The sequence below is a fragment of the Phaethon lepturus genome, unplaced genomic scaffold (assembly GCF_000687285.1).
Source record: "Phaethon lepturus isolate BGI_N335 unplaced genomic scaffold, ASM68728v1 scaffold6889, whole genome shotgun sequence".
Lineage (NCBI taxonomy): Eukaryota > Metazoa > Chordata > Aves > Phaethontiformes > Phaethontidae > Phaethon > Phaethon lepturus.
The window spans coordinates 37,238-62,624 of record NW_010565435.1 but is presented as its reverse complement, the minus strand read 5'-3'; the positions used below and the strand labels follow the sequence as shown (position 1 = coordinate 62,624).

At 38.2% G+C, this 25,387-nt stretch overlaps 1 protein-coding gene across 1 annotated transcript in view; it reads left to right on the top strand.

The window, feature by feature from the left end:
* Positions 1 to 17,987, top strand: part of SLX4IP (SLX4 interacting protein) — a 40,061-nt gene extending 22,074 nt beyond the window's left edge. Inside the window, exons 5-8 of the mRNA XM_010295178.1 lie at positions 1 to 15; positions 2,686 to 2,774; positions 15,569 to 15,678; positions 17,171 to 17,987. Of these exons, the coding sequence (XP_010293480.1) occupies positions 1 to 15; positions 2,686 to 2,774; positions 15,569 to 15,678; positions 17,171 to 17,987 (1,031 nt within the window). The remainder of the gene's footprint in view (positions 16 to 2,685; positions 2,775 to 15,568; positions 15,679 to 17,170) is intronic.
* The last annotated feature ends 7,400 nt before the right edge of the window (positions 17,988 to 25,387 follow it).

Below are 25,387 nucleotides of genomic sequence, written 5' to 3'. Positions count from 1 at the left end.
GGAAACGTTATCGTGGTAAGAAATCAGTTTCTTATGGTGTTACTTAGAATTTTGCATTTCTGGGAGACAAAAGGGAACATAAACTAATACTTGTCAGGTTTTGGTCTACTTAATCAAAATTTCTTCCAGAGCTTGATTTTGATTTTTTTCAGAGGATGTTTCTTAAAAAAAAAAAAGTTTCTTAACATATGATGGTTTGTTGGGGTTTTTTTAAACATAATTTTAAATTTTTGTATGCCTTGCCCCAGGGTAATCAACTAAGCCACACCAAATTCTGTAAGTATGATGAAGACTCAGCATTTTACTGAGTCTCTGCAGGGTGAATCAACCAGAGGTTGCAGTATGAATCATTTCATTATTGCTTGAGTGTCTTGTGACATCAACTGTACAGTACAAGTGTATGCAAGAAAAGGCTTTCATTCACCTCAGTGCTATAAAATCTTTACATAGGTGATGTCATTGGGCCAGATCTTTTTTTCATGTTTTCTCAAGCCAAGATGCTCTGTAAGGAAGTGATATCAATCCTGTCCTACCAACAGCAATAAAAAGGAGCTATAATGATCACTGCCCTTTGTGTTGAGCTTTTCATATTAAAAAAAAGCAAAAGAAATCAATTAGGTGCCCTTAAAAATATTGAATGCTAGAATGGATATTTTAAAAGAATTTCTTATTTTTATAGGAATTAATTATATTCATAAATGTTTAAATCTTTCTTCAAATGCCAGCTAGTTGTTTTCTATGTCCATATTGGTTGAAGAGATTGGAGTGTTGATTTTAAATATTTCATCAAACATGTTCTCCCAGCCTTCTGGAAGAATAGTTAGAATAGAATAGCAGAGTGCCAGCATTGGTATCTCAGCATTGGTTTCTGTGTATTAAACTGGAACTTTTTTTAATCATCAGTGAATACCTAAAGATACTTCCATTTTGTTAGCCAGCAAGTGAGATAGTTATAAAATGTAACAATAAAAATGCCTAACTGGAATGAACTTGCCCTACTAGTGCTGCCAAAAAGAGAGGCTCTGATGCTGCAGTCAAAACTTTGCTTCCACATGAAGTTCCTAACAAGAAAGGAACTTCCTTTTTGCTGGGTTTCATTCCAAATAAATAGAATAATAAGCACACATCCTAAAAAAATAAATAATTTGGCACCAATGTTTCCGTTCTGTAAGATACACCTAGTACGTAACAAATAAAAACCAGACATTGAAACTAATGGGAGGAGAATTTTTGCATACTTTAAAGAGACTGTTATTGGAACCCCACATAACAAATTCAGTCTTTGCAACAGTTGTCCAGCTTTTCTTTTGTAGCCCATTTGGAAGATGTCCATCAACCGCTCGCAGTTTGAAAGCCATTGTACTAGACCTTTGGGGGTGGCTTTCAGGTCTTGAGGGTACAAGCAGAGAAAGAATAGTCTGGACATAAAGCACAGCATGAAGACTTCCTTGAACATAGTTTTACTAACAGAGTTGATATTTCTGACAGGATTATGAAAGGCTCATGTTCATTATCAAGTTATAGTAGCTTAACAAGCTATCGTGCCAATACAGATGCATCTGAGGTCTTTGTTTATGCTTTTTCAACCAATGGCAAATGCAAGGTAATCTGTTTCAACATCCTCATCTTTCATTGTAATGACTAGAAAAGTCGCTGCTGGTATGCACTTGGAGGGATTTGTCAGTTATTGATGGAGGCACGTCAGTTGGTGAAGGAGCAGTACCTTGTAGAGAGGCAGTTGCCCATATGGATGACCTGATTGTCATTGGCAAATTGTACATGTTCTACGAAAAATACCTATGAGGTCAACCCCATGTTTTTTCTGTATACCTTGTCTGTCTCGTCCCAGAAAATATGGTGTTACGGCTCGTTTTTGAAGTATAACAAATGTTAAAAATCAGTAACTTTCCTTGTATAAAACCAAACCACACCAAAAACCAACAACAAAAAAAATTTGAGCTGAAATTATGAAGATATTAATCTGGAAATAATCTGATATGTAAAATAACAAAATATCCAGCTATACTTTTTTCATACCATTGCTAGGTACTAAATAAAGCTGTGTCTGGTCTACTCTAATCTGACGACCCTTCAATTTTTAATTCTTGGTAAACAGAAACTGTGTTGTGTTCACAACAAACCATGTGATCTTGAGTAAAACATGTAATTCAGTAGTAGTTAACCAATTTGTTTAATGACTTCAAAAATCACTTCAGTCAGTTTCAAACACTTAACCTTATGCTGAGTTTTTATGCCAAGTCCTGACTGAATATGTTGTGCTGTATTCCAAACATGTTTTACAGCTTTTGTGATGAAAAGACTTATCAACAGAATAGCACAAAGGAAATAATCCTTAAGTGGTTTGTCTGTTGGTTCTGTCTTGTATATTTGTACAAGGGTGCAGGTGCACTAATTTGCAGCCATGACTATCCTCTTGGGAACTAAACTTACTCTGACTTATTGATTATTGCTTTTTTTAAACCATTAAAAAAAAAAAAAACCCACAAAAGCAGGGACGGGATGTTGAAAAGAGTAGGTAAGAAAGTAGTAGTGTATGAAGTGAGTTAGTGTGCAATTTAAAAAATAAATTTTGTTTACTAAAATAACATGTATATATGTTGTCATCTGTGTTTTTTAACATGCATATAATTTTTGTAATCTTCTTTTCAATTATTTTTTTTATAGAGCTACGTGTGTTTCCAGACAGATTTATAGTTTGTGTCAGTAAACTTGAATCTAATCCAAGTGCTTGGACATGTGAAAATGGTGTATTGGTATGTACAAAACTGTTCTATAAATTTTCTGGTTTATTTTATAAGTGGTAAGATGAATGTTTATATACAGATGTGGTTATTCCCATATTTGTAACTGTTGTATTGGAAACAGAAGGTCACATTAACAGTTGGGCCAAAGTATTCAAAAGGGGATCCTGAAGTGACTCTGAAACAGACACAAACTGTAATTTTTGGAAGCTCAGCATTTTCAGAGCCATATAAGCCTCAGAGAAAAAGACTGCATATTTAGAAAGCTAAGTATGATTTTTAGCACCTTGATTTAAGGATTTTTTTTTTTTTTTTTTTTTATGTTTTGTCCGTGTAAAATTTTACTTTCCAAAATTATAGTGGGGCTATTTTAATGTCCGTGGGTTTCTTGTATGTTTTCTTTGCGCTTGTTCTGCAAAACAACTCAAACGGATCAATGCTAGCCCTGCTGGGGAAAAGAAGTCCCCAAACGTTAATAGAGAAAAAGGCACTGGTGTGTAGTTAAATACCATAAACAATTCTACTTAAATATTTCATCCTGAAGGCTTTATCAGGGTCAAAGGCTTATGAATTTTATGCTGCAGTTAACTGCTGATTGTCTCAGGAGTGCTCACATGGACCCAGGTGGCCTGCTGTATGGCAGGCAGTCTCTTCTCTGCTCGCAGCAAGAGTCAGAATTACACGCTGAGGTCTATGTATATTTTAGTAGTTTAGCTTAGATGTCTTAAGGTATATTTGACCCTTGAAAAAAAAGATTTTCTTCTACTCATCCAACTTAGTATTTTTTAGTATGAAACAGCGTGTTTTTATTTATTATACTAAATGCAGATTTTATTATTTTGATTCCTAGATTGGTAAGTATCAAACGTCAAAGGATCAAGCAAATGTTTTTCTCTCTCTCAGGAAAAAAGAAAATCTAACTGCTTTAGCAGTACTTTGCTATTTTGAAAATTATTACTTTCTCAGTATTGTCTTAATAACTATTCAGGTGGTTTAAGTACAAAATCCTGCCTGCATTTTGACAGAGAAATAATAATTTTTAATTTATTTTTTCTTCTTTAAGTATCTGTAATAAGATATCCAATTCCCCTCTTTGGTACTTCTCATCTTTTAGTTTATGGAAAGATTAAAAGTTTTCTTTAGTTTCTTTCACATGATTCTGTCCTAGTAAGAAGGCAAATGAAAAATACAATGTTATGGCCTTTAGCTTGACTATTTCAAAATTTCCTTTTGATCTATGGAAACTCCTTGTTTAAAAAGGCAGTTTAAACATTTTTATGTTTAATAAAAATAATAAATCTCATAATGGGATCATAACCTAATTAATAATAAAATCCTGGGAGGTTGCTCTCCTTACAGATGCAATAAGACATGCATAGAACTGGCTGGAACAGTCAGCGTAGTATGTTGGCAGGAGAGGATAAAATAAAAGCTATCCCTAAGCCATCTTTCCTGATGTGAACAACTAACAAGGTCTGAACAGACCCTCAGCAAATGTTTTGGAGTATCTTTTTAATTCTTGCCACTCTAACTTAAAGGGTCCACTCCAGACTGTTTTGTTGATCCAGAATTTCTGCTGAATTTGTTATATACTCTAGTTCAGTATTTTGCCAAACTGGGGGAGTGTTTGATTGCCGCTGAGAGGTAATTTCAAGTTTTTGGCACTCCAGAAGTACAGGCTAAGGATCTGCACTTTGTGTGTGTACTTTTCTCGATGCAATTTAGCAGTGAGTATGCTTGAACTCTCAACTAGACTATGAAAGACCACCCAGAAGACTTTTCTATTGATACACTCCAGTGTGTTCTGTCATGGGCTAAAAATGCGACGTATGTTTTGTTTTCTTCTGTATGTTGTTTAGGTTTGAATAATTTTGTGATGTTGCATGCAAGATCTTCTAAATGTTTAATCAGATCACACCTTTGGTTTTGTTTTTTACAAAAGTAGTTGACTATATGTTAATGGAGATGCTGTCACTTTTCAGTGTTGCTTGATGGTCTTTGTGATTGACTTGGTCAAGACTTAAAGATTTCTTTTTTTTTTTTTACTGCTTTTATGCAGGTTTATAGTTTGGGTCAAGCTTTCATTCCTCAGCTCTGTCAAGACAAGGCAGGCACAATGCCCTGCTTTCCCGTTACTTGGAACCAGTTTTATGTCAGCCTGATACAGAAACCTTTCTTTCAGTAATTGCAACTGTCTCTTTCTTCACCTATTTTTCAGCACTTTATTCTTTGCCTTTTCACCTCAGCATCCATTGCTAGGAGAAGCAATTAGAAGCCTTCTGCGATGCATCTTGTAAGACCAAGGAAAAAGTGGCTTAGTCCAATTAGTCAGGCAAATTACCTTTAAGCATAAACTAATAAAAGATTTGAGAGCACTTCTAAGAAGTAGAGTTGAAATAAAATAGAAGAAAGTCTATTGACATGTAATTTTCTATTTTCTAAAATTTATTTAGAAATGGGTATTCCTGTGGTCGTATCTAAAAATCAGGCTGAAGGCAGTAGTAATCATTTTGGAAGAAGGGAAATCTCTATTAAAGAAACAATACAGCAAGTTATTGAAAATTCATAAGCGGATTAGAAGTCTCAAGGAAAAGATGGAAGAATAGCCTGACTGATTAATGCTAAGTTTAAACATAAAACCATTGTTTCCTGTTTTGCCAAACTCTGTTTATAATCTTGAATAGTTTTATCTGGAAAAAAGACGACAGTTTTGGGAACCTGGCGATAGAGGAAACCCAGGGAAGTATGTAAGAGCTCTGGAGAGATTAGTCATCTTTGTCAATGACAATATTTTCTTCATGATTATTATGTAGAGAGCTAAAATGGAAAATTGGAAATGGGTTATCTGAAGAAACAGTCAAAATGGAAATGGGTGGAAGGCTTATTGGAGGCTTGTGGGCATTTGAAAATGTGCTAACAATGGAGTATTCATTGATAACCACATCGGCTTTATACTAGAATCTATGAGAGGAAGCAGTTACAGGGAAAGCCTGAAGGAAGTTAAGCTAATGATGATATTAAAGTGGAAATTTGAAATCACAATTCATATGGACTCAGAAAGGAAAGTGGGGAGTAGGAGATCCTGTCTTGAATAGAAAGATCTCCAAGTTTCCACTGAGCCTTGTTAAGTTACAGAGAATATGATACCAAAAAAAGAGATTCTTTTCCAAACAGCGTATTACTCCTAAACAAACAAACAAAACCCCTGCATAGGTATGCAAGGAGAAGAAAAATGCTAAAGATATGCCCACTGCTGATTAAATCCCCATCAGAGAAATAAAAGCAAGCTATTTAATCATCCTCATACATGTCTGCTTTTATAAATTGCATCATTATAATATACTTCAGGTATGTTAGACAGTTCTCTTTCTTAAAACTCATAAGAGCATGAGTGACATGATTTGCTTAGATTTTGATTATGCTGGAAAGAGGCTTCTGGTTCTTTCATGAAAACCTGTATACTTAGCTGTAATTAACAGGGGACTTTTAACATTAGAGTATGTGCTGCTGGAACAGTGTGTCTATTGGAAGGTAGAGTGAAGACTTTTTTCAGGTAGGAGCAATTTGTAAAGATTAGTAGAAGACTTTATGTAGAATTAAGTTATCTTAAATACTTTAAAGACTTTTATTGTCAAGTGATATCAGATTGAGTAGGGGAAGAAGGAAACTCTGAAATACAATTGCACAATTCATAACGTATAAGTGCTAATCTTGGCATGGAACTCTGTGTGTGTGTGTGTATATAGATATATATATTAAAAAAAAAATCACAGTTAAACTGCTGTAATGGTGGGCTACTATTGAAAAGGTCAGTCCACATCCCCTCTAGTTCCAGCTACGTATTCCTTTCCTTTCTGGTTACAATGGACCAAGTGATTCTTCAGTTGAGAATGAATTAGTTCATTGACTTGATCCGGCAGAAAACAATTTATTTGTGAAGTTTCTCAGTTTTTTACTGGAGGATTAGTTTTCTGTCATGTCAGTTCACTGAACCAACTCATCCTGTACCCACACAGCTGCCGGCGTGACACAAAAAAGGTTGCAGGACCACGCAGCCAGGGTTTGGAAGAGAGCAGGACCATCCCGTTAGGTAGCAGTTGTTAGTTACCCTGGTTTGGAAGTAACAACCAAAAGTCACAATAACATTATATTTGTTGTAATACTTGTCTGTTGATGGTTGTCGATTTCATGATCCTTTTTCAAATTTCATAAAACCTAGTTTTCATATGTTCCCAGATAATACGCTAAATTATTTTCAGTCGCTATAGGAAACATAGCGAGAGGAAAACAACTTAGTATTAAGCTGTAGTTCGGTAACTGTTATGAACAGGGTTTGCTACTTTTTTCAAAAAGGTAGAGAGAGGGGAGCTGCAGACTAATGAACCCTATCCAAATACCACATAGTGGAACAAGTAAAGAATTGCTTTTCTTTTTGGTGAGTTTTCACTTTTGACACTTCAAGCCTCTGTCACTTTTTTCTATTCATCCTTCCTATTCTGCTCAAGCTGATGCAAGACTGATGATACAGAAACATGCAGTCCCTCCTGCCTTCTTTTCCCTTCTCTTAGCCATACATTTTTTTCCTCCGTGTCTGTCAGTACTGGCATGTGTGGGGAGCAGGGTTAATTCACTCATCCCTCCGAAAACAAGGGAGGGCTGTTGAGGTTTTTTTGTTGTTTGCATGGTTAGCTTGGATCACTTTGGTCAGACTCTCACTGCGTGGCTGCATAAACGCTAGTGTTGATATGGAGACTTGGCAGGGCCATGTGTTGGGTAAGGGTGAGATTTCTCTTTCAGTGTCAGGATAGCTTTAAATTGGCTTGAATCATAAGACTGTGCTCTCTGAGAAACTACATCACAAAGTAATGATACTAACATCTTTGACTTTGTCATAAAGAAAGCTATGGCAAGTTTTACAGTATTCCCTTTTGTCCCAGCTGTCTGCCTCTTCTCCTTGGAGATTACCACTCCTACAAGAGAGTTTGCCAAAAGGGCTGTGTGCCTGCATCTCATCTTGCTGCATATCACAGTCTTGTGGATTCATGCAAACCAAACTTCCCTGGTTTTTAAGCTAGTGCATTGAATTGCGGGTGGGAGCAGCTGGGGCATGTGTGTGTGCTCCCTTCTGCCAACTCTGCAGTGGGGGTAGGAACCTCCTGCAAAAGGAGAGGGAGGATACCTGAGTGGTAATGCTGTGAATTGCCTCAGTGAGATTTGTCTGAACTTGTCTTAGTTTCTTCTTATAGCTTACAAACTGGCTGATTTATTTTCTGCATGGCAAAGGTCTAATAGCTGTCTGCTGTTTGTTGTATTAAAGGTCCAGAGAAGTGGACAAATGATGAAATGAAATCTGACACAATTATTTCAATTAGTCAAGCCTGGAGAAGGCTGTAGAGAATTTCGGAGAAACCTCACAGAGCTGGCTAGAGGGGCATTAGGACTGTAAATGAAAATCATCTGTTGATAAATGCACAGTATTTTTACTGAGAAGAGCAATTACAGTGTTCATGCATACTGCTGAGTGAATTAACTGTACGATCTCTGGAAAAAGGCCAAGGTATTGCTACAAGGAACTGATTTGAAAAATCTTTGTTCTGGAGCGTTATTTATCTGAAAAGCAGGCAGAATATTAGATTATATATGGAATGAAATAAAAAGTAATACTTAAGTTGTCTTAAAGCCAATAAGTAAGTTGAATACATCTTCAATAAAAGATTATGTGCCTCTCATTGTACAAAATCCAGATGAAGGGTAGCAGAAATACAAAAGGTCCTGTAACTGCAGTATAAATGATTAAGCTCATGAAATGATTTCCATATGAAGCAATCTTCAAAAAGTAGGGACAAATTGAGTAATCTTTTACTGATTTTGGTAGTTGCCTCTTATATGAGTGCGCCAGTTGATTTAAATGTAACTACTTAGCAGTGTTCACAAGATCTCATTTGTCAGAGCCTTGTGGTTATTTAAGATATTATCATCTGTCATCATCCTTTCATCTCCCTCATTTTCTTCTCCCCTCTCACTCTCTTGCCGTCACAGCTTATGCTGGTGGTTAATGCGGATTTGAGCTCAGATTCTAGACTTTGCACTGAATGATGTGCTTTCCTCTCTGCAGGCTTTGGGAGGATGGGCACCTCCAGCAAAGGTGCAGGGTGGAAGGCTGGCAGTAATAATGTTTAAAGCTACAGTGAGCTAAAGGTTTTATTTATCTGCTGTGCATCTGTGAGATTTTGATGACTCTGGGACTTAAAAAGATCAAACTTACTTCAGTTTTTGGTAATAATTTTCTATATTGCTGTTGGGCAAAGAATATTTGATGGAGATTGTTTTTTTTTCATTTGTTTTAAAGAGCAGTCCGTTCTTCAGCTTTCAGCAGAAATCTGTTACGACTAACAGGAATTTCATAACTTGTCTGAACAGTAAGCTGAAATATATGATGGTAAAGTTCACGGAAGGATTTTTGAACAGCTCGTAATGATTTGAAATTCTTTGGAGGGAGAGATCCCCAGTGTGAGCTCAGAAATCTTGGGGGCTTTGGGGGCTGGTGGTGGTGGTTGTTTTGGTAACCAAGCTAAAACATTGACGAAATTGTTGAAGATTAATTATCTGCTGGGCTGTGCAGTTCTGCCTATTTTACACATTTTGCTTTTGTATAACCAGCAAGGTCAAGAGTATTAGTTGTTCTTTTCAAGATCTTCTATGGTTGTTAAACACTATTGTAATTAGAAAGAGAGGAGTTGTTTTCTAAAATTGATGTATCTTTTTCCACATTATGTTTCTGTAAGAATTGAATTTTTAAGTCTATGAATCATGGTGTTGTATACATCATGTACTATGAGTAGTAGTCTGTTATGTCATATAGCCCATGCTATATCTGGAAGGATAAATACAAAGTTTACTTCAGTATTACTGATGGATGTTTAGACACATGTACTGGTTGACTCTGACATCCATTTAGATTTGGTAGGCAGATAGAGGATCCTCATGTCATATTGATAAAAGGATTACAGGAGTGCCTTGCTTTTTCAGACACTCATGTGACAATTGAGTAGTAGATTACTTCCCTCATGGTTTGTAAATTGGGGAAATGGGTTGAGCTCCACATAGAATTGCTATCTTCTTATTTTATAAAAAAGTCTTTGAAGTATAAAACATGTATATCTTGCATGCATGTCCTCTTTCATAACTACTGGAGGCAGGAACCTTAAAATTGATGGGAAAGGCTAGCTAAAGATGCGTGCTATTAAGATACTGGTTTTCTAAAAAAAAAAAAAAAAAAAAATCACCATTAATAGGCTTTATGATTTTCTTCAGTGTCTTTGAGAGAAATTATTTTGGTTGAAAAGCTATTGTCTTTTCCTCCATTTCTTATCAGTGGACACTTTCTCTGAAGATAGAATCTAAGTCTTGTAGCATCAGAATATAAAATCAGAATGATTAATAGCTCAATTACTTAACATTAATTTTAACGCTTTTTGCCTTCAAGCAAATACACACAGCATGTATCACGTGCTTCTCAGTATGTAAATAAACCGTTTATGTCAGGAGCACCTTCTGTGGCTTTAGAAAGTGTTATGTATGTTCTTGCTATCTGTTACAGATGTGTATTTATTTTTAAAAGCCCCCCCATTTTTTTATGAAGTATCACATTTTATTTGTTTTATGCCATTTACAGGCATATATTTATTATTTATATGCCTGTATTTATTATATTTATATGCCATTTATTAGGAATTTTTCTATTTTCTATTACCTAACAAGCGTTCAAATGCAAATCTAGAGAACTCTGAATTTCCTACGTTCAGAATAGCCTGGGATTCCTGCTATATGTAAAATATAATTAAAATCCAAACAAAAGACTTCAAAAGCAAGAAGGCATTTTCCTCATAGAAGTCATATGCTTTAAGCTAATGGGATGATGCTTTGGGGGCCTTTGGAGTGTTTGGAATTGCCAGGACTTAGGTATCGAGTGAGAAACCCGGGTTCACACCTTGTATTTTGAGAAAGTAGAATGTATATCATAGGGGCTTGTAACAGATAAGGCCAACTCTTGGACTAAATCATACAGACCATAGGGACTTTTGACAAGCAAAAACTTAACTATTAAGATCCGTGGTGTCAAGACAAAATGAATTTTGCTAGTAGGTAATGAAGACCCTACTGATCCAGGAGTTAGATTTTGCTTTCTGTGCTAGGCCCACATGTAAGTTATACAATTCTGCTCCTCGCCAGAGAGATGCAGTTTTCTCTGGTTTCTCCAATTTCAATCTTGAAATGAATGGATTTTTAAAAACCACCAGCATTCCTTAAAAATACCTATTTCAAATGAAAAACCAGTACTCCCATGTGTAACGTGAATGATCCTTAATGTTTTTTACTGAAACTTACTGATATATAGAGCAGGACATTTAAAAATGTAGACCAATATTCTGCAAGTCTAATCAAGGAACTGTATTTCAGGTTGAGAATAATGTCCCTTTCTGTACTTGGGAAGCTTCTGTGAATGTTTGATGAGGTGGTAGGAGATCGTAAGTAGAATTGCTAGGACAGAGGCATCACTACATTACAAACGCTGAAAAATTTGTATCGTGAAATTGTGGGAAGCTTTTCCTTTATGTGGGATGGGAAAGTGCAGAAGACTAAACCCAAGTCTTGTCTGTGTCAATTTTCTATCAGTTAGATTATAGTATCCAATTCATCCTTCACTGACAAACCTCCCCACTTGCTTTAGGAACCCTTTTCTGTTTATCAGGTTGGAAAGAGTCCTGTCTGACCTCTTTGATCTGCCAGTCATCTATTAGAACAGTTCTGAAACCTAAAGGTTATCTTAGATGGTTGAGCTCATGATACTGCTTAGAGTGACATTAAGAGAAATCATGCAATTGCAAGCTGACAAAAAGCTCCCCTAAATAGGTGTTTCTGTCTGATTAGCTTTGCTAATTTTCATTTTATTCACTTGTGTGTGTTCCTGGGATAATATTTGATTTCGTTGCTTCGTCTACATTATTATATTGAGAGTCCTCTCCTGTATGCCATTCTGATACTAAATTTGATTTATTGGACCCATTGATGTTTTCTGTTAAGTATTTTTGATGAGCAAGTTGAGCCACATTGATAAAATGCAATTCAGAAACAATGTATATTTTTAATTGTGGGTTTTTTTGTTAACCAGAAATGAAATTTAATTATCCCTTAGTGTTACTTTATTGGTACATAAGCATGTGCAACTGTTATCCGGAGCGTAGCAAGAGACAACAAAAAAGTATGAAACCAAGCGAGAGGCGGGAAGGGAGGCAGCATTGTTCACTTTGGAAATTTTTGTTTCAGCCCAGCAACCCAAACCCTGGACTGAAATAAACTCAATATTTGTATGAGTATTATTGTCAGGCTGAAAAGGCCAAACCTTTCACTCTTCTTGAAGATAATGAGTTGTAAGGATTCTTCACAAGTGCACATCCATGAGTAGTTCTTTTATGGGCATTTAATGCTGTGTTGCTGAATTCAGCTGTCCTGGAGAGAGCTGCAGATGGCAGTCATCACTTTTATATTTTTGAGGGTTTCTTTTTCATTTTGAGTGAGATAGTAAGTTGATTAAGATAGTAAAAGAATGCATTTTCAATTTGATAAGCCTTAAAGCAAGTGTATTGTGTGCCTAACAGTCGTGTTTCTCTGTAGGTCTTAACAGAGGTTTTTTTCCCCAGACATCTCTTTGGATAAGTACTAAGGATCTTAAAATCAGGTTTTCAGAGGCCAGCATTATGAGCAGGTAGGGTAGTAAGACTTTGTAAGCTTCATTTCTGCAGGCCCTTCTTCTTTGCTGAGTTTTAGTGACAAAAAGGAGTGAGCTTACCCTAGGATTTTAAGAGCACATATTTCTAATAGAACTTGGCAGTTCAAGGGCTAAAGCAGCATTCTAATCTTTTGTGCCCACCCAGTCTCTATACAAATGTAAATATGTCTGTCTTTAACAATTTGCCAAGAAATGTGGTTTTAATTTGTTAGCAGCAATCCCACTCCCTGCAGCTCTTTCAGAGTCAAGTCACAAGTCTGGCGGTGCTTTGACGTTTTTCTCTGTCATGGTGTCATTGTTTATATGATGTCTGCTTCTGCTGTCCTCCTTTTTATGCCTGGAATATTTTTCTTTAATTATTTCACTGCCTAAAAGGAATTTGGGATTACTAGACAGGATGAGAACAGATTAGCTTTTTTTCTTTCTTTAACAAGTCCTGAAGTTCCCATAGGAAATAAATAGTATTCCCAAAACAGACAGTGTTTTTTATTTTTTTTAATTAACTAAAATTATTAACTCTAATAAAGAAAATAAAGGAAGTATCACCAATAATGGCTGAGTGTCTTAGTAGTATATGGAGTGCCCATTGTTGTTATTTATGACTCTCTCTGCCTTCTATTGTGGACTTATTCCAGCCTTAGGGAGTTTACATCACTCCTAATAGCAAAAGGCTCTCTGGTTCCCACAGAGTCTTTCAAAGACTGACTCATATGCCTTATGTTAATTGTTCAGCTCTCAAAATACAGCACTTACAGGGTGTGGTTCCAAGGGGAAAATCTACTGTACTTAGAGGGCATGTTCAGAAGTGTTTCACATATAAATCATTTTGATTTTTAATTTTTTTAATGCCTTAACCCTTTTCTGTCACTGCTTTATGTGATAAGTTATTTGAAAACAAAATAAAAGGTTGCCAATGGTGTAGTGAGGGAATTTTGTTAGCCTTTCAACTCTGGACCATTAACTCCAGTCTGACTCAACCCACAAGTGACATGGCTTCGTCATCTTTGCCTCTCCCCAGGGTCTGCTCTTCACACCCTGGCATGATGGTATGCTCCAGGCAACAATCGTGCCCTGTTCATAGTCAGATGCAAGTTAGGACTGAGGTTTATTGCTTATCTGCGGTAGTGAATACGTGTGGACAGGAACTGTCCCCAGTCCTCCTCTGGATTTTGTACAAAGTGCTACTTTCCACGCATTGCTTGCCACATCTACAGGAATTGCCTCAGTTCCTTACACCATCCTGTCACGGTTTGGTGTGTTGAGGACTGAAGAGCATTTAATGGAATTAGCCATACCAGTTACCATAGAGCAGCAATTGAAATGCTTCTGCTTGTGCTCCTGTTCTCTGGCTAAGTAAGGGTGCTCTGCAGCTGCTTTGATGCAGAATGATTGTGCAAGATCTTTCAGGCTGAGTTGTGTGAATATTACTGGAAATCAGAATAGTTTCTGCAGACTTTACAGTTAAGAGTCTGTGTCTTCTCTTAAAATTAGCAAAGCTCTTGAGTATCTTAATAACAATCTCTTCTTAATAGTTTACAAAATACAAAAATGTATTTAGTCAAATTAGGGGAGTCCATACCTCTAACAAGAATAGAAGCAGCAATTAAACCCTCAGCTTAAACTAGTTAGGCTTGATTTCTGAGGTTGAAATCACATTGCATGTGTGTCCCATATGTTTTCTGCCTGCTGTAGACACACATGTTGCACCATTAGTGGACAGAACTTCGTGCATCTATCAATACACACAAACACGTTTGCGTAATTTGCCTGTGAAAGGAAGGCTCAGAACAGCTGTAGTTTTTTAAACTGTTGAAATGGCTTTATTTCTTTGCCTGACTGCCCTCTTTCTGCTTACAAAACAGGAAGCCGTTTTCACTGGCTTATTCTTCTGGAAAGAGCGGTGATGTTTACCCCCTCTCCTTTAAAATAGAAATAAAACTAAAAATGGGCAGGGCTTAATCCCCTACAAGTGACAGGTTCCTGAGGAGTGTTCCAGGCACCGGTCATGTACATGCTTTGGCCTTGCAGGTCTTTTTCCACTCTCTTCAATTCTTTTGGACCGCCTGGCTCCAGTGTGCTAGCTTCACAGCGTGGAGCGAGAAACGGTATAAATAAGCATTCCCTACATTTGATGAGCTCCAATCAGAAGTTGCAACATGCAGGCTGATGAAGAAATATGCTATCAAAGAGGAGGAGATGCACAAAGCCTCTTCTCTTCTTGACTTTGCCACATTTTTTGCTCTCCTCTCCGTAGCCTCGGAGATAATACTTTTTTGAAGTATGTGGTAGTTAATAGTGAAGTCAGCAAATGGCCCTTCTCTCATTGAGATTGTTTCATTCTGAAAGGAAATGCTCACAGCTTGAAGAAAAAGAGCATTTTCCTTCCCTCCCTCTCGCCCCAATCTCATATTATATAAGACCATGGTGCTGCTGTTAGCTGAGACCAGAAAGAATTCCCCTGTTGTCCTGTAGTAGCCAACCACTCCAAGCTGAGAGTGTTTGAATGTTAGTATTAAAAGTTTTAACCCTTGCCTGCTTAAGTGAGCAACTAACACTCTGTATATTTTTTTGTAAGCGTGGAAAATTATGGAAATTCTTCTGAGAATAAGTGTATAGACCACTGCGCCAGTCAGTCTCTTCAGAAAAAAACTGACAAACATGCTCCCGTCTGCGAGAGAGATTCCTGGCATTTGTCACAGTTTGAGCCACAAAGATGTCAAATATTTGCCAACAGTTTCCTCAGATGGTTTGGAAAGCTACATCCTTTACATTACAGTCTTGTTTGTTTGTGGTATATTTTAGCATATGAAGCATGTTCGCTGGGAGTCTGAAAGGGGAGGGAACTGACTAGACTCCCAAATATTAAAAGATTAAAAATAATTCTGTTTCTCTTTAGACTGCTCAGGTCAAAATAATAAAGAACATCTGTAAGTCTTAGTATTAGAAATGGAGTTTTATGTTGAATAATCATAGCTTGATGTGTCGTGTTTTAAACCTGTGTTTTCTTTTGGAGCAGAAAGAAGAACTTTCCAATGGGACGTCTGAATATTTTACTGAATCTGCTGAGACCAAGAAGCTTAAGATTAGTCTGAATGAACAAATAAAGCAAGACGTCTTGAAAAAAATGTATGTCACTATTCTTTCTAAGGTGTTAAATTTATAATCTGGTAAAATGTGGGTAAATAGAATCTAGCCTATGTAATAAAATATCAAATAATATAAACTCCTTTACAAAAGGTTATTTTAAATTACTAAACACATAAAATGATTGTTGTTGTTTTGTACAGCATGAAAAAAGCTATTACAAGCCACATAGATATCTCCCGTAGCGCTAGGCAGAATCAAAACAGGCTGTTTTTTTCCTTGAATGAAGCTCTGGGCCAAAATAAATGTGTTCCATTTGAATCTGCTGAAAATCATTTTACAAATGTATTTTTTGTTCATTTTGAGAGTCTGCAGTGTACCACGGTATTAATTTGGATCTTTGGTCTCAGTCAAAGAGTGCCCTTGGTGTAGTACATGGGGAGGGTTTAGTTGCTCAGCTGAGCATTTTACTGGTCCTCTGCTGTACCAGGATGCCATTCGTACTTGCGCAAGCTGCCAGTAGCCCCAGATCAGCTGTGGAATCAGGGATTTGCTGTGAACCCTGGCAGCTTTTCTTTTTACCCCTGTTGTCTCTCATCTGTGTTGTCTTTAGAAATGAGATTAGGTTTGGAGGTATGACAGCTCTACCTATTTTGGAAGAGCCCTCTTTCTGAAGAGTTAGATATGCAGACCTGGGAACTGCTTGGCATCAGCGGAGCAGCAGAAAGCGGTCTCAGGGTGGGACGTTCTACAGTAATGTCTTTGGACTCAAAATCTTATATCGGCAGCTTTAGTACTTGTGCATAAAAGTTCATTTTACAGACTGTGTGAAATCTAGATTTGTAGGTAACATGCTGCTGAGGAGTGTTTATGTACTGACACTCCATCGGATCCCTTGTGATCCCATTTTCCTGTATAATTCCTTTTAGAATACCATCTCCTTGCATTACCTAAGTCCTTCCCAGATGAATGGGCTTGATACTAGATGAGTAGTGGTTAACTTTAAAGTATTGCTTTGAAATGTCCTGGGAAAAATTCCAGATGAACATTCTAAAATAGAGATTAGAAACTCTCACACGGAGATGCGCATGCTGCCTCTCCCCGCCTGCCCCCCTCTATTCTTTAGATATACATTATGCATGTGAATATATGGGAATGGTTTGAAATCATTTAGGCACTTATGAAATACTATTTTATCTAGCCAGTTTGGGAAGGAATTCAATATACTTACACCATGTTGACCTTTAACATCTGTAATGAATCCAGTTCTGCCTCTTGGAATAGAATGTGAACTCCTTCATGGCTTAGTCATTAATAAATAGGATTCCCCTAGTGCAGTGGAAAATCAGATGGATAACGCTTGATATTATCCACGCTAGACAAACATTACTGCTTGTCAGGATGATATACAGGCTTTTTTTTCTACATTTGGAAAGAAGGTTGCCCTAGTGGTGTTTCAGAGTTTGTAAGAAGGGCAGATTGAGGCAGTGAAGATTCTTTTTTAGTTTAAAACCAAAGTTCTTCTTTATTGCAGTGTGAAAAGGACAAAAACAAGGAAAAGTAGCACAAGCAAACCTCAAATCAGCAAGGACTCCAAGAAAGTGTATCTTGGCTCAGTGGACTCGCAGACAGGGAACAGAAAGAATGACTGTCGAGCTTCTCTCAGTTTTCAATCTGGAGTGAAATGTACGAGTACAGGACTGCTAAAGGACTGCATAAATACAGCTGAGAGCAACTTAGAGCGTCCCAGTTTAGAGCTGGAAAATTATGTTAATCAGAGACAGACAGATGGTGTTAGCAGCCAGCAAAAACCTCACTCTGTGGAGTGGTTGAAGTCGAGTCTTCTAAGCAAGAGCCCTCCTTGTAGCTGTGAGTCAGCACTCCTAGGTCCAAAACAAAGTCAAAAAGTGACCAAAACACAGGTTCAACAAAAGAGCTGTGGTTCAGAAGAAAAGTTAGAGCATTTCAGCAAAGTGTCCTCTGAAGGGAGTCCTTTAATTCCTAGCAATACAGAAATGAGTAAGTGCGATGATGATTGTTTAGGTCGATTCCTGGAAGAGACGACCCCACTTGATTCCAGGTTGTTTTCGAAACAAGACACGACAAAGGCTATGTCTGATGAGGAGTCACTAACTTTGAGAAAAAACCTCTCCCGGCCTCTTTCTGTGAGGAGCAATATAGTGCAGACAAGCCAAAATGAGCCAAGCGCAACCACTGAAGAATTGCCTGTGATGCCATCGTCTTGCTTAGAACTGCAGCCTGTGTCTTCAGAGAAGCTTATCCAAAAGCGAAAAAAGGAAGTTGAAAATGGTCTCAGGAGGTTAAAACTGCGAAGGCTTAAGAAGTCATAAAGGCTGAAGTGTTATCCTGATGGTATGGGTGGACAGCCAAACCTGTGTTTGGAAAGAATATGCCAAAAGTAGGAAGCAGTTCAAAATAATGAAAAATAATAAAAATACAAAGTCAAAATTACATAAAACTTTTTATGAAAATTCAGTTAACTAAGTATTTTAGTCATTTGGAACTGTAATGAAGATTATTCTGTTAAGTCTTTAGGAATTAGACATTAATATTGTACGCATCAGTGTAGTATTTATGGAAAGAAAAATGTCTTATAAAATAATATTTACTAAGGAAAATTTTAGATCTCTTTATGTTCTAGTACTATTAAAAAGTCATATCAGCTGATGACGGCAATAGTTAAAACCACTTTTGTGATTTTGTTAGCAGCTGCAGTTATTCAGTGCTTTGCTTGTTTCTGAACACATAGTTCATTTTAGTAAAAATTAATCCTTTCTTTCTCTGTGTTAGGAAGTTCATGGTTTATTCATATGATCTTTACAACAGTAAGTCAAATTGAGGTTATTTCAAATAAATCTTTAACCAGGATTTAATGTTGCTGCTGTTGATAATTTAAGGCTCACCTTTTCAGCAGCATTTCAACATAACTATAGTTTGTGCTTGTGCAGTTTTGATATGAACATGTATTTTTAACTCAAGTTGTGGATACAAGTGATCGTGCATCCAGTCTTTGGAGAAATGAAGATTGGTTTTAGATGTGCGGTCACCCGGATGTGCAAACGTTGCTATTGCGAAAAGTTCATTACGTAAACATGCATACACATCTTCATGCATTCATGTTTCAAAATCAGGCCTTGTTTGTGTGCAAGAACTGTTTTTCACGTGTTAGCGATACCCAGGTTATTTCTTATTTTAAGGTAGAGGTAATTTTTAATTGCACAGAGCTTTTTAATACTGCTTTTGTAACTTGTATGCTAATGCGCTAAGGAAATGTAACTTTTTATTTCATGCTTATCTTTTTAAAATGATTAAAATAAAATTATATGCAATTTTCTTTCATCATTCTCTCAAAATCAGTGTGACCGCAGATGTTTGATGTGAAGCAATTTTGAAAACTCTTACTGACCTATACTTAACAACTGTGGATACCCTCATTGAAGTGAAGATGATGATTCACATCCGTAAGCATTAGAGCTGGTGCTGTAATACAGGTCCTTATGAGAGTTGGCAGCAAGGCACCATCAAATGATGATCATCTTTCTGCTATCAATAATTTCAGCTTTTGCTACAGATGAAAAAGACTCAGCATGCCTGCTAGAAGACATTTTCTCTTTTTTTCTTTCAGCCTGTTTGTCTGATGTATCTCACAGTGCTTTGCCGTAAGGTTGCTAACGCTTACAACCTTCAGGCTCTGCAAAAAGGTCTTTCCTAGTAACAAGCAAAACCAAGGCTGCAAATGAATCTGGGTTTGGAGGAAGAATAGCCCGAGGTATGTTTACGGTTGTCTTTTTTATGGGCTCGAGATACTGGGCCAGGAAAGGAGTAAAAAGCACCCTTTTGATGGACTTAAAAGCAGTATAAGGACATTTAATTAAGTATTTATCAGAAAAATAAGAGTAATTAAAATAGAATAATTTAGCATATGTGTTCTGGATGGCTTCTTTAAGTGCTTATAGTGAATAAACTGATAAATAGTGGTACAGGCATATTCTAGACTGCAGTTTTAACTTTCCATTATTTCTACTTTGCTTTTGCTTGGATCTTTGTGAATTTCCCCTGATGTTCTTGGTTGTAACAGATACCTATAGGAAAGGTGTAGATGATTGTGCGGTAACAGACACATGTTGAGTTTACAAAATCAGTTACTGCTTTTCATTTCATTCCAGTTAAGGAAAAAGACCTTTTGCAAACCGGCAAAGTGATTGTATCTGTGAAGATTGTGGATGCTCTTGAGCAAGTACGCCCCAAACTATTTCTGCTAACAGTTTTGGGCTCTGAAGCTTCCTTTCTTCTTGCCTTTCTCCTCTCCAAATCCATTTAACTCAAGTATTAGAAACCAGAGGGCAACCACATATAGTTCGTATCATCGCATACTGTTATTATATATAGTATAACCTTATAATTGCACTTTAGTTTTAATCTGAACTGAATAACATACCTGCGTGCACCCTTACAAATGAATGTCATACTTGCAGAGGGGACTTGGATAGATTAAATCATTGTCTATATAGCTAAGAACACTTGACTTTTCCTTTAGGATATTTTGTTATGTTACTCGCGATGCCGTTTCCCATCACCTCACTGACAGCATGGGAACAGCCTCCCTTTAAAACAGTGATCTGGTAACAGTAAGAAGCGTAGGGCTAGATTGATTAAAGGTGTTAGAGCCTGGAGATTCAGAACAAATACAAGTGAACTGTCTCAAAAGTGCATAGTTGCATCATTCTTACTGTAATTACTGACTTGCTAGGTTCCTAGGCTCTTCTGAAAGACCCTCTGCTTTCTACTGCCTATTTGGAGCTTAATTACTTTAAAAAACTCTCTCTTGGATCCTCTCAGAAATGCAGTTATTCAGGGAAACGCTTTGAATTCATGGTCGTTTCTGGATTTTAGGTGGTGTCGGTGCTCAAAAGTGTTCTTTCTTTTGTCTGTGTAGCAGGACCATTATAAAAGTTTCCCTCCTGCAAACCTTATGAGCGTGTTACATGACGCTGTGACATCCAGGCGTTACGATTACCGTATGCCTCTCTTATGCCTGTCTTTTAAGCCCATGGCTGTCTTCTGAGTCTTGGTGTTTTGCTTTTATCTACAATCCACCTGCACCCAGATCACTGGGATAGGTGCGGTCTGACATTCTCTTTAACCACAAACCTGATTTCCTAAATCTGGTTTAGGGGGGAAAAAAAAAGAAAAAAAAGAGAAGCTGGAAACTGAGCTGGAGTAAAATTAGCAGTTTGCAAGTCTTGGCCTTGGCTTTCTATTACCAATTTTCTTCAGAGCAGGTTTAGCATACCTCTCTGTTAAAAGTAATAAATATTTAAGACTCTGTTCTGTTCTGAAACTGCCATTGAAGCACAGAAACTATTTCTTTAGTTCATTTTTTTTTTAATTTTAGTTTGTTCTGTTTGGTTTGGGGTTTTTTTGCCATTTTCAGAGCTTCTTTAAACTCCTCTGGAATACGTGCAGATCTGAGACTGGCGAAAGCCCACAGCGCAGAGCTTATGTTGAAAAATACATCTTTGTCTTAAAGAGAAATAACTGCGTATTCCAAACCAGCCAGCTTTGGGTTTTTTGTTTTGTTTGTTTTTTTTAATGAATCATCTGGTTAATTAGGTCTGTGCTGTTTGCTGATACTGAAAACAGTCCTTTCCTAGCCAAACACTTTCTAATGTGTGCAGGCTGTCGTTTCCATTATTCCTTACATCAAAGTAGTTAAAAATATTTGTTTAGTGAACTTTTGTGTTTACACACACATCAAAAGCTAGACCAGCCTCTTACATATTTATTTATAAAGAGGAAGCAGGCTGATGTAAAATCTCCCTTGCCCAGTGTTGATCGATAGGAAGGTTTTAATATTGCAAGAGTTATTTTGAGTAATAAGCTTTGTGCTATTTCTGATATTATCTGTCAGGTTGCAGCTCCGCATACCAGGGTCTAAAGCGTATGTCACTGTGTTGTTACAATTGCATAGCCGCGTTTGTGTTACGCTTGACTTGAACAATTTCAAGAGCATCTGTTTCTAGCAAAAAAGGAAAATTTTAAGAACCAGAACTTCCGTTGCTACAGAAGGTTTTGACCCAGTAAGGTGTGAAGTAGCCCTCGAAAAGCGTTTATTTTGTTGGTGTGAATTTCCCTCTCGCCGCTCTGCAAGTGGGTCGTGTTGGCTGAGTTTTAATCGACATTTTTGTATCATCATCTCATTGGCTTTTTGACTGGAAAATGGATTCTTTTTAAAGAAAAAGATGGGGGAAATAAATCTTTTGTTTGCAATTGGAATAAGAAGGATGTAAAATGTAGTTAGACAGTTCCAGATTGCATGTTGCGAGTAGTTACCTCCTTGCCTATATCAATATCTAATAAAAGGTTAGAACACTCTGATACAGGCTTGAGCAGAGTTAATAGTATCAAGAGTCTTCTAGCCAGCAGTGGGAAGTGTGGCTTGGCCTCAGAAATTAGCTTTAATAAAAGGCACTCCTCGCTTCTTTGCTTTCTGCTTTTTTCTTCCCTAATACGCATTAACTAGCATCCAAAAGCCTATGCGAACGAGGAGATGCGGGGTGGGGGAACAGCAGCACACCGAGCCTGTCATCAAAGGGATATCAAAGCGTTCTGAACCTGGGAGGGGTATGAATATGCTTATTCTGGCAGTTGGGGCAGCACTGAGGGTAAGCAATTTCTTCCAGGTAAAGCACACTAGTGAAGGAACTTGTACTGCAAATTCTTCCATCAACTCGTTCAAAGTATTTTTGAATGCAGTTCTCCCATCTTGTTCACTCACCCCCCCACCCCACCCCACCCCGATAATTAAATGGACCCTGGTAGCGTGTGACCTTGTCCTTTCCACAGTGGCAATAAGGTGACATTTTTAGATGGGGACTGTTTGTTTGTTTGGTGTCGGCTTATGCTGAGAAATCATAAAAGGGTTGTGAAAATGATATAGTGTCACAGGGCATTTCAGCTGTAACCTGGAAATCGTCCAGGGAATTAACCTCCACCGTCCTACCTTCCTTACTATCCATTTAAATTATTCCAGAGCTGGGAATTGGTTCCTGTGAGAGCTGACAATGCACCTTTTTTGAATGCAGATTTCCCTGATTTGCTCCTGTTCTGTCAAAGTCGGATCATTTAGCGTAACTGAACCTAGTAGGAATTGGTAGTCTAGCTCCGTAACTGCTTTATTTGCTGACAGAATAATGTTGGGGTTTTTTTTCATTTATGCATCAGATCTTTAAAGAAAAGTGTCCTGAGCTGTAATTCTAGAGATGGGCATGCCCCTTTTTAATATTAATATGATCTCATAGTGCTAGAATGAAGAGAGATTTATTTCTCCACCCTGTAGAGAAACTGGTTGAAACAATTTGCACATCACAGAGAAGGCGCTCACGGGGAAGATGTGGGCTGGAACTCCGGTCCGACGCCCTGTCTGATACCGCATCGGTTCGCTGCTGCCCCAGTGCGAGGTACGCCATCTGCTGACCCTCCACCCAGTGGCCAACAGACCCTACAGAACCTTCACCGCTTTCCTCCTCCTCACCCCCACAAAATGGAATTGATCGTTGCACGGCTATTTTACTGGGGTTTGTCCCTCTTTTGGGAACAACAGCTAACCTTTAGGAGCAAACTCTGTGTGCACTGGTAAACAGTAAATTGTGATGGCCACTGGTGCCAATACTGAAAAATAGGAAGTTGAATAATTCTTAAATATACTTTAATATTCTTGCTCTGTTTAGAAGGGGAGGGGGAGCTTACGCAATCACTTCCATCCTCTGGGGAGGAAAAGGCTGAATTTGGTACTTCCCTTGTCAGAACTTCTCATCGTTGCATACGCTAATAAAAAGATTAAACCTCTGCCTTGTGACTTGTTCCAGAGGGACTCGGCAAAGGGCAAGGGCAGGGCTCTGGGCCGCTGGATGGCTGAGGAGGCAAGGCCAACTTCAGCCCGCTGGCTAGAGCAGCTGCACTGGGGCTGGCAGGTAAGAAGCTGCATCGTGCAATCTTCAAGGCACAGCGGAAAGCGTAACCTTGTATGATTTCTAGCTTGGCAGAGAGCTGATGGGCGATATTAACTCTTGCTGTGCAGGTGTGTCAGCTGGTGTAAGAACAAGTGTTGTTGCTGTGGAAAGGCAAATGGCTTCATCAGCAAAATTGCTTGGAGATGCCAGGCTCAGGCTCAGGCCCTGAGCTGGTTTCTGTTACTCACTGCCGTGCTTCAGGTGTACGAGCGCTAGCTGGCTGTCATTTGCTCCTCTTAGCAATGCAGAAATAGCTGCTCCCAAAGCTGTCCTTCCCCCCATGACATGAATATATTGGCGTTAAGGCTGATGTAAGGTGCACGGTCAGCGCCTTTTCACTAGCCGCCGCTACGTAAGGTGGGCCCTTTCCATGGGGAGGTGCAGAGGCTTTGATGTGGCTGTGTTCGGCTCAAGTTGAACCAAACCCAGATTTGACAGGTTCAATTAGCTGTAGGTATAGCAAAGCTGAGGGTGCTAGCGGGAGTAATTTTAATTTTCTTTTTTTAAAGAGCTCCTATGTTTAAATGGCAGCTCAGGAAGCACACGTTTTTCTGTTCTTAGATGAGTAAGGATCCGAAGAACAAACACACGCTAGCAGCGGGAAACTTCTCCTGACTAAAGAGAATGTATCTTCCCAAAGTATAGTAAACTGTGAGCTGGCAAAGTGTAATTTCCACAAAAATAAATGTGCCTTGGTGGTATTCTAATGGGAAAGCCTTAAACCTCATGTTTCTATTTATTTTCATGACAATGGAATAACACGCCGTATAGCAACCCTCAGCTTGGTGGTGGTTCTGGGCTTTGGAAGACTGTTTTTGTTTCACGTTCACCTGTGTAAATTTTGAAGCTATCACTGAGATAAGAGGATAAATTTTAAAGTATCATTACAGCCATTTCCCAGAATTCTCTTCCCTCCCCCTTGTACAACACTTGTGCGGCTCTAACTGTATAACACCGTCAGGTAGCGCTGAAATTGGGCTATATGGGGAAAATAGGTTGTGTGTGGAGCAACCCTGCAGTAACAAAAGGTCAGCGTGGTCAGCCCACTACTCGTAGCACAGGCAAGGCTGGAAAGAAAGAAACGAATGCTGAGCTCAAGGCTGCGGCAAGTTTTGAAGCTTGAGGAACCCAGGTTTTGCTCTACAGTGAGTCTTCAGAGGTCTAAACACCTTCGTCACTATATTAAAGTCTGTAATTAGAATTTACCTGGGTAGATTCTGAAGTAGCCTGTCAAATACCTGTTCCCAGGGCTAGCAAAAGCCCTTTTTTTTTTGGGGGGGGGCATTTGCTTAATAGAAGGCAGACTCGGATTTATTCCTACAAATTCAGGTATGTGTTTCAGACATTTAGAAGCGGTAGTTGGTTTCTCTGTATGTCACTGAATGTGAGACCTAGGTGAACACAGACTTCAGGGAGATGATGGCTAATTCAACATTAAAAGTACGGAGAAGCATTCCGTTAACAGCCTGACTTTGTGCTTCTGAGGCAGGTGGAAGATTCTGTTATCTTTAAGTAAGTGGCTTTTTTAGACAGGAGGTGTTTGCTTTATCGCAGATTGTAGTAGTCGGGGAACAAAGGGAAGTAAATCCTCGTGGGATTTGTTTGATGAGGAATTATTGGAGCGGTCAGATGAAGCTAATCTTGTTGACTTCCCATTCAGCAATTCTCTGGTACTGAAGGTATGTGGCATGGGCTTGTGAAGAGTACGAGCAGTAACC